This window comes from Mytilus californianus, unplaced genomic scaffold, assembly GCF_021869535.1.
Source record: "Mytilus californianus isolate M0D057914Y unplaced genomic scaffold, xbMytCali1.0.p SCAF_10, whole genome shotgun sequence".
In the NCBI taxonomy this organism is placed as follows: Eukaryota; Metazoa; Mollusca; class Bivalvia; order Mytilida; family Mytilidae; genus Mytilus; species Mytilus californianus.
Genome location: NW_026262582.1, coordinates 11,510,951 through 11,521,220, shown reverse-complemented (window position 1 = coordinate 11,521,220; position 10,270 = coordinate 11,510,951). Strand labels below are relative to the sequence as shown.

At 33.7% G+C, this 10,270-nt stretch overlaps 1 protein-coding gene across 1 annotated transcript; it reads right to left on the bottom strand.

Annotated features, from left to right (window-relative positions):
* Positions 1-1,986: 1,986 nt before the first annotated feature.
* LOC127717608 (epidermal growth factor receptor-like) lies at positions 1,987-9,455 on the bottom strand. The gene is made up of 6 exons (XM_052223327.1): positions 9,321-9,455; positions 7,362-7,730; positions 5,865-5,996; positions 4,679-4,759; positions 4,067-4,185; positions 1,987-2,423 (listed from the first exon to the last, which is right to left on the bottom strand). The coding sequence occupies exons 1-6, from the start codon at positions 9,421-9,423 to the stop codon at positions 2,334-2,336; spliced, it is 894 nt and encodes a 297-aa protein (XP_052079287.1). The 5' UTR covers positions 9,424-9,455; the 3' UTR covers positions 1,987-2,333.
* Between the last annotated feature and the right edge of the window lie 815 nt (positions 9,456-10,270).

The window sequence follows — 10,270 nt, the reverse complement described above, 5'->3', positions numbered from 1 at the left end:
ACTTAGAATATCTTTTGTGTGTTTGGTGTTTAAATGAAAATAATGTCACTGGCATGAGATTTCATGTCGTGTAACAGATACATATATTAAGAGGAATTGCTTATTTTCACTGTCCGTACTTCACTCAAAAATTGGTGACACCTAGTGAAATGTTAATAAGAAAGAGCTTAAAGTATATATATAAGGGTCTGGATGGGGGTCCTTCATTTCTGTATTCTTTATACTTTCTGCCTATTATTCTCTATTCTTTAAAATTTTAGCACCTCACTATTCTCTATTCTTTATTTTTTTTCTCCATTTTTCTATATTCTTTATATATATGTTTTGCCCATTATTCTCTTTTCTGTAAACCCACTTCCACACCCTCATATATAAAAAGGTTTTAAAACAGTGTCACATATATAAAATGCAATTACCACTAACCGTTACTGTTGATGCTAGCCTCTGTGTTCAGGGCAATTTTGAAACGTTAATTTGTTGTTTTTTTTTTTTCATTTTGCTTCGAATGACATCTGTAACCAAAATGGACGACATTTTGCTTCGAAGGACATCTGTAACCAAAATGAACGAATACACCTTATCGCTATTTGTCCGCCATTACTGGACATCACACAGGTTCCTGAAAATTTTGACGTCATAATACAAAAGTGATTGTTGTGTGACGTCAATAGTTCAAGCGGGACAGATTCTCGGGTCAGCCGGGAATAGCGATAAGGTGTATACGAGCAGAATTGTAATCCATAGCTTTACCTCTAACACAACTTTTTGTTTGGTTAGAAATTTCCTTCTCATTCAGTGGAAAAAATATGTAAAAGTAACCACAGTTTATCAACTCTTTTACAGCTCTGAGTCGTCTTCGGCATTTATAATGTAGATACATGTACATGATTTTGACATAACTTTCTTAGAACTTCAAGGTTCACGCTTGTAAACTTTATATACAGTACTAGTAGATATCACAAAGTCAACTGCTATACTTAAAAGTCTGGCGTTCATAAAGAGGAGTTAAATATATAAAGTGCGCACACTGGAAGAAGTGAACAGACGCGAATAGCTTCACTAAGTGACGACCGGTCGAGGAATGGAGCTTTTCTTACCTCACCCAGACCATGTGGTTCATGCATGTTATTCGAGATCTTCATAGGAGATATGGGCTCATATTTATATCCCCTTAAACGTCAGGCGAAATGGTTATTATGCACTGACAGTGAATATGAGATATTATCCCCTGTGAATCCCATACAATAATTATATTATACCGGAGCGTTCTGGCTTCATATTAAAAATCATTCTGATCTTCGTCTTTGTTCACAGGGTATATGGTCTCATATGCCCTGTCAAGTACCAAACAAATTGCAGGATTAGCTGGGATATTTCACACAAGTTTAATATTTTGTGATATTTCCCTCATACATAAATCTTATAAATGTCAAGTCATATATGAATTAAACAACAGATTTTTTTTTATTAAAGCAAGTACGCATGTTTTACAATGTTAACTGTATCAATTACTGGGATTTTCAATAAAGAATTAAAGATTTACGGAATGGACTTGATAATTTTGGGGTAAGGATGGATACATAATCATTATTACACAGTGCACTTGATTGTAAAGGACATGCTACATTTTTTTATATTAAATTTTCATATAAATTATCTTTATTTGATATTTTTAGCCCTAAGGAAGTATCAAAAGTGTGGGGAAAATAAATTACATAATTTACTGATAATTCTGTGCGGTTTAGTTGTCATAAAATCAATAACGTTTATAGTATGTAGTTTTATAAAAGCTGTCAAATATGATTATAAATTAGTTAATTTTAAATCACTCAAAGAAATAAATACACCATTTACTAAGTTATATCGCAAGGCAATCATAAATTAATTTCAGGAGTTCCTAAAATCTGTAGCACCCCCTCCCCCAATAATAAACAAATAAATAATAATAATAATAATAATAATGATATGCAGTGTTGAAAAAAAAAATGAAACTTCAAAAATACTTTAATACTTTCTACAACAATGTTTGGGTCCATTTTGAATAGTATATCCCTGATATATTATATATACATTTCACAACAATAATAAACTAAGATAAAACATACAAATCTATATGAGTTTACGTGTACGTATATATACAGCCTTTACTGTCTCGTTTTTACAACCAATCGCTCCATATGTCTTTAAATTTTTGCTTTATTTTACAGATACCATTTTACAACTTCTGCGAAAACAATTTGACGGGGTGAACTGCTTCCGCTGTATGGTTCTCATACAAGAAAAAAAAAAAATCGATTTGCACTGAGAATTGTCTCCCTTGTAATGTCTGTCTTTTATGGCATTATACATTCTTGCCCTATTCTACGTGCATCTGCGGGACAGCTAGGAACACATCGATCACCAAACTGGAAATACTTGCACATCTGTAAAAATAAGAACACACTTTTGTAGACGAAAAGCCTGGTCTATTTGATGAGTTTTTTTTATAATTGTAAGAAATTATCAATAAAATGTAACTTTTCATCAGACTTTCGGCTATTAGGACCAACTGGGGTCACTTCTCGCAGATGTCCTTTAGTAGTTTGAGGCATACTTCATATTCGGGCTTTTCAAGGAAAGTGTAAACATACTAGCATCATCCCTCAACTGTGGATACCGACATATATATATATAGAAAATGTCCTCTAACTGAATAATTCAAAAGTTTGATGACTATGTTTATCGTTGCCACCCTATTGAATTTGACTTAAACAAACAACTAGGTCTGCTTCACATTTTAATGTGCATATTGGTTGACACTCTCGTAAGACCTTTAGACCAAATAAATGATCTCAGTATTCACATTGTGAGCTGTCCATTTTAATGTGGCAACATTCCAGTAGCATCTATATTAAATAAAGAGATGTGGTATGGTTGCCAATGACAGTACATGTGTCTGGAGTGTACATCTCCAAAGTGATAATATATTTCAGGGCTTGAGTATCCTATCATGATTTCCTTGATAGAGGGTCATACATGATGTTATTGACCCAGGGAATCGTAATGTTAAGTTGAAGTCACGATTTGATTCACCGTTATGGAATACATAGATATAAGAAGATTTGGTATGAGTGCCAGTGAGACAACTCTCCATCCAAGTCAAAATTTATAAAAGTAAACCATTATAGGTCAGAGTACGGTCTTCAACACGGAGCCTTGGCTCACACCGAACAGCAAGCTATAAAGGGCCCCAAAAATTACTAGTGTAAAACCATTCAAACGGGAAAACCAACGGTCTAATCTATATAAAAAACGAGAAACGAGAAACACTTATGAACCACATCAACAAACGACAACTACTGAACATCAGATTCCTGACTTAGGACAGGTGCAAACAATTGCAGCGGGTTAAAACGTTTTGATGGTTTTAATGGTACATGTTTGAATTAAATGTTGTTGATTATACACTCTTCCTTTGGTCTCTTGTTTATAGCTTTCTCATTTACAATCATTCAATATCTCCCTTTTATGCCCCAGCCGTAGGCGACGGGGGCATTAAGTGTAACCCTTGACCTTCCGTCTTTCCGTCCGTCCATCCTTCCCATTTTCGTTTGTTTTAAACTTAAGCGCGGGCATTTATGTCCTCAGACACACTCTTCTTTTATTTATTTATTATTTTTCGGTTTGAATTTTATTGTTCAATATTATTCTATTTTACTGTTTTATGGACTGCTGGTTTGTATTTGTCGTTTTTTCCTTTGGTCTTCAGGTTGTCTTTTCCTACTTATGGTTTCTGGTTGTCTACTTTGTGTCCTCTTCCTTTTTGGTTTAATTTGTGATCACACACATTAATAAATAAAACTGATAGCTCTAAAGATTATTTTGAAGGAGTTTTTTTGTATATGTAAGTAGATCGGTTGATTCAAAAACTGAAGTACATAATACAACATTGGATTTATTACGAGAAAACTCTACATACCGACCTTGCGAGCCTTGCGAGACCCCCCTCATGGGAAATCAAGGTCGTTAACCCCCCCCCCCTCCCCCGTAGTAGTAGATTACTCTATAATTATGCATACAAACTTACCTCGCAATCAGAATCACTTGGTCCATAACATCCGATAGCACATTCTGGATGGCAACAACCTAATATATAACTGTCATAGCAACGGCCTGGACAGGAAGAATGACAATGTGAGCTCCGCACTGAAAGAAGAAAAAAATACTTATTCATCAAAAATGCAAATCTAAGAAAGACCACCGTAGCAGCTTTTTTGGAATAGTAGATACAATCTGATTATCTCGCTTTGAGTTCATCGCTCTGTAACTTGTATGAACACGTATACGCGCAGTATGTAGATTAAACTTTTTCCGTTGCACATCGTGCGATTTCTGACGGAGCATGGATTCGCACGGCATGTGATGCATGCATATATAACTAGAGCTGCCAACCATGTCGACGGAACCGGTCTCATTCCGTTTGCAAATCATGCGAATACCTATTGGCATTTTGTTTTTTTTTCAAAAAGGATTTGCGAAATTTGAACTCCGGTAGACTATTGTTGCCGCTCATACAGGTCATTCATATAGTTGCTATTTGTTCGTCTCATATTGTTTGCTTTACTTTTTCAACAAAAGAATTTACTTTAAAAAAATAGGGCGGTCTATACATGTAGCGAAATAAAGCAATTACTATTACCTGTCTGGCACATAAATCTAGATTCTCCCCAACAACGATTTATTCCATCAACTTCACACTCAGGGTCACACTCCTTTTCACCTAAACATTTAAGAAAATATTTGTTAAAAACATTAATAAAATTGAAAAATGCTTGAAATACTATTTTTTCTATTTTAGAATATGATCGTCAGCTAACGGTTAGCACATATAAAAGGCTTATGTAAAACATTACATCATAATGACAATTTTCATATATTTAAAAACTCAATACATTCAAATAAAAATTTGCAGAATCTATAGCGTCATCACAGGAAAAAAATTATTAGATGCACTTTGTCAACAACAACAAAATGTCTCTAAGGGAGCTACCATTTGATTTTTATGGGGGGGGGGCAAGGATGAAATTTGAAAAAAATAGGCAGGACAAGAGTTTTGAGTAAAAAAAAAGGCAGGATGAGACACTTTGCAAAAAAAAAAAAGGAGGGCTCAACCAATGGCATCAGTTGTGATATTCAATATCAAAATCCAATTTAGAAATGAAACGTAAAAATGTATTTAAATCTACGGTGTATTATTCCTAATGTAGACAGATACTCCCATATGCTAAGAAGGCTAATGACTTTTTTTGGAAATGAACCGACTCTCAACGTCTATAGTTTGTACATGTACGTCGCAAAATGAAGTTTATTCATGCACACGGAACTCGGTATCTATGTTTTTCCATTTTTCCATATCCTGAATAGTTAAATTTTAACCCTATATTGTTTCTCAAACATAAATAACCTAATAGGCTTTCGTACATATGACTTAAATTTAAAAAAAAAATTAAATGCATGCATTGAACTTTCTTTCAGTCCATGATATCTTCTCTGCCCTTACCAGGATTTGTACATGCATGTACATGTAGCGATGGGTGAAGTGTTTGCGTTTAATTTGCAACTATCACAAACATGTAAATAGAAGTTGTTGTCTAGGGAAATAGATTTAATCACGGTTTTCTCTAAAATACCAGTACCCACTCAGAAATAAGATTGTTCATTGCAAGTTGTTTCATTATTAGGAACCGTCGTCATTGTCAAACACAGTCACGTTTACATTAAACTACTAGACTATCGGATATTAAAACAATCTGTTTTTCTTATATATAATAAAAAATATACACATATCTTTCTTAATTTTTATATATATACTATAAAAAGCATACAATTATCAGAATATGCCAGTTCGCCATATTTCACAGGTCGGTCGTTATCAGGAACAATGGAACCCCAGTCTATTGTATCAATGTAACACAAATGAGGATTTTGTGCGAAAAATACCTTTCCTTTGGAGATTTCTGAAAATAAACACATCGTGGGTGAGAATGAAAAGTACACACAAGTATATAATCGGATCTTCTTTTTCATAATAGACCGTAAATAGCACTTGATGACTATTTAACGTCAAACGGAAAACAGACAATCTGACAGACATAATTAGGTAAAGCTTGTAGAAATCGGTCAGATATAAAAAATAAAGACATAAGGGGAACTATTTTTTTAACTATGCAAAGTATGAGTCTTCGCTATTAAGTTTTCTTGCTCTTTCTCGTTTGTTTGTGTTTTCAGAGAAAGGATGGATGAACATTGTTTTTATTACTATATAGATATTTCTGCTGGTGGTCTATCAGTCCCAGAGTGTATCATCTACTCAGTAACAAGTGTATGTACTGTATTTTTGTATGTATATATCCAATTCATAGAATATAAAGTCGTACTAAAAGTAAGGTTGCAAATCCCTCTGGCAAAGGTCAGACATGTACGGATTTGTTTTGTTTTGTTTTATTGTTGGTCACCTTGGTTTTAAAGCTCCGAAATGTTTGATATATATATATACATATATTGGCATTTTGTCTCGATGGTACACGCTGAAGGTTTATCCAGAGACACGTGTCGTGCACACGGAGATATATAACACGTGATACATTTTTACTGACTCGACCATCTGGAGCACCAGAGATCACTCCTGGTTTACGGTGGGGTTCGTATGGCCCCGTCTTTAGTTTTTTATACAGTGTTTTGTAGACTGATATTTTACTTTTCGTCCTTTTTTTGTTTTTTGCCATGGTGTGGTCGGCCTCTCTTATGATTCTCTCTTTGGTATCTTCTGCCTCAGTTTAAATTGGTTTTTTACCTTACAATGTAAACGTTTTAGCTTTTATCTGTCAGGTTTAAATTAACCTTGTGAAAATCTACATAAAAATTATGAAATACAAGTACTAATATTTCCGATAAAAAGTCGGCTGGAAACAAGTCTAAAAAAGGCGTAAATGTATGACAAAGGATCATGTAGACTACCTATGATCAACTGATGATATAATTGTTAAACGTACAAAAATCAGTCTTCGTGATATACAATTACTGTAAACCAACTAATTTTCGCGAGCGATTTATTTTCGCGACTTTCGCGAATATAAATCGTTGCGAAAAATATAAAACTTGGATCTTTTCTCATTTAACTACATCAAATTAAATCAAAAATCGCGAAATTAAATCGCCGCAAAGTGGGCTAGAAATGGCTTAACGCGAAATAAAGTATCCGCGAAAATAAGTTGGTTTACAGTATACAGTATCTTCCATCACTGCAATTTGACATGAAATATATAATTATATCAATCACTCATCTCTATTAAGATCGTTAGACGTGAATTTCAAGCTATTACCTAACAGTGATGGTAACTGAAGTTCACGGAGTCCTACACGTTTAGGGTCATTTCCGGCTTCGGAGGTCAAGGCCACCACAAGGCCGTATTCTTCACCCATTATGTTATAGGTGCTGTCTGCTCTGATCAATCGTAAGTTGATGAGTGGAATAGTTTGTACTTCTAACAATCCCAGTAAAACATAACCAGTCACTACTTTGATTGAAGACAGGAAACTAATGTCATAGGAAGAGTTAATGGCCTTGTCTACATGAGTTATCTCTAGATTTCCTTCCACGTGTGTGCAGTCTTTGAATCTCCTGCGGATGGATTCGTAATGGTCGTCCTGGTTACCAGACATTCCAAAACCAACATGTGTTCCGTAACATTCTATTCAAAAAATTATGCAATTTTATAGTCAACAATTTAACAATCATAATTTCGTAGATAAAATTAAACTAGCAAGATGAAGATTCGAAAGACAGAGATATTCACACCAAAAACGTCATGCAGGAAATGTGGAATTATCTTTAGGAAAGATATTTTATTGTAAATAAACTCATCATAGATACCATTTTCGTCTATAAAAGACTTATCAGTGACACTCGAGGCAATACAGTTAAAAAGGTTAAATAAAGTACGCAGTTGAAGAGCATTTAGGACCCAGAATTCCAAAAGGTATCTGTAAGATTTGGGCATGTTATGTACTTAAAAAAACCTAACAGTAGAGACGAAATAGACAGATGTGTTTTGCTCTTTGTTAAGCTGGGTTGTTATTATTGGCGTTTACCCCACATCCATTGACATCGTATTTTATTTTTATATGACATGATAAATTCGAAAGCAAAAGACAAAGAGACACGGGGAAATCGAAGTTAATAAATAACTCAACTAAAATATCTCCTGTTAATGTCTGCTTACATAAAAATATTTCTGAAATGCTGTTAATGAAAATCGTCTTTTTAAAATTTTTTTAAAAATTTTTGTTGGAATAACATTCTAAGATGGATTTACCCCTTTTTTTCTTTTTACCTCACCTGGCCCGAAGGTGTGTTCTTGCTCTTATGTATATTATATTACTATAACAGTAATGTGTATATGATCATGATGATGCCCCTCTATTCTTGTTTTCCAGGAATAGAGTGGCATCATATTTAAACTAATGTTATTCTTAAATTCATAAAAAGGGGGTCCTTTCCCCAAGCGCCTGTGGAGGCAATTGTTTAATTTTGGCTGCTGGAAAATACGACGATAAAACTACCCTTTTCAAACAAAAAGTGATAGGCGAGAAGAATGGAATCGTGAAATTTCATGCAAGATGTCTTGGATACAAAGTTAGTCTCTCAGAGATTGAATGATGATGAATTACATCAGAACTGGAAGTAACGCTTAATTCCAAAATAAAACCTGATCAAAGAATTTAAAAATGATAGGATTGTCATATATGATAATATCAAAGGGGACGTAACTCCACTCCTTTAACAGTTAAATTCTCCCACTATTTATGTTGACGCATTTGTACATTAAATTGAGGATTATCACACCAATTTTATTTTTAATAAACATACTTTTAATTTTTGAGACAGAAATATAGAATCTTAAACTTTCTTTAATAATACAACTATAAATATATGCATGTGTGTACTTCATGTCTGACGTGTGCCTGTAATCTAATCATTTAGTGAAAGGTTACCAAAGGTTACATTCTTGTTAAGTTTTAAGTGCACTGATAATCATTAGTTGAGTATTTACACAGTACAATCATTATGTGTATTATTTATGGTTTATAATTTACTATTTTAAAATAAATATTGAAGAAATACATTTGAATTGTCTATATAACAAGAAGTTTTTGATATAGTAGATTATCCAAAATTTAATGAGCACAACATGCATGTAAATAGATTCATTTCACGTATCATTTTTCAAATCATTTAACAAAATATTAGAACTATATTGCTAATTAAATAAGTAACTAACCTTTTGTTACTTCACTTTCAACGTTAACTATTTCAACACCAGAAAGGAAATTTAACACACAAAGAAAAGTAAATAAACACAAGAAACTCGAAAAATCTTCCATTTTGACTGCTGATGTAAAAAGTTTTCATCACGTGACATGTTCTCGTGCTCATTAGCTAAGTGATGCGGAAGATGTTAAAACAAAACGGTTCTTATGTTATTATGCATATAAATTGTCCAAAAAAATAAGCCAAAATAAAAGTTACTGAAGGGAGAGGTTTTGCAATATCGAAAACTCGACATGCGTTTTGATTCATTGACGATTGCTTAATGTCAAGTGGCAAATATTTCATACACTTTTAGGGCTATATAAGAATAAGAAGATGTGATTGCCAATGAGACAACTCTCCACTAGACACCAACTGATGTAGATGTAAACACCCATATATATCATATTTAATGATTAATTATTTTTATACATATAAAGTTTTGCAACATGGGTTGACTGGCCGGGATGAAGGGATGGAAATCAGACTGCCACTGTATATGGGTAGTGTTAAACTTTTGTCTTGCAATATACTCTATCTCCGTCAAGAAGCGTTTGCAAGATTTAATTTTACGTGCACAATGCATGACACTCTCTCGACATTGGACTGAACGTGCTCATTTTGACATGACGTGGCTTCGAATTGATAAATCTCGCACAGCTAAACGAACATTTTCCTCACTACTGATCTTACACTGTTATACAATCAGGGTTGAATCAGGGTTTTGATCACAATTAATATTGTACTAATATATCAACAGAAAAAGGTTGTGCCTATTTTTATTATAGGTTTCTGTACTTTTTCATTGCCTAAGATTATGAATAAATTAATAAAGATACATGCTGTTGTCTGCTCTATGGTCGGGTCGTTGCCTCTTTGACACATTCCCCATTTCCATTCTCAATTTTATGTAGGCACCAT

Excerpts from the sequence above, each read along its gene's own strand:
- LOC127717608 (XM_052223327.1), bottom strand. The coding sequence starts at position 9,423 with ATGGAAGATTTTTCGAGTTTCTTGTGTTTATTTACTTTTCTTTGTGTG. Across the intron at positions 5,997-7,361 it reads TCAGTTACCATCACTGTTAG|AAATCTCCAAAGGAAAGGTA; the intron begins GTAATAGCTTGA and ends GTTTATTTTCAG. Across the intron at positions 4,760-5,864 it reads ACTGGCATATTCTGATAATT|GTGAAAAGGAGTGTGACCCT; the intron begins GTATGCTTTTTA and ends TTAAATGTTTAG.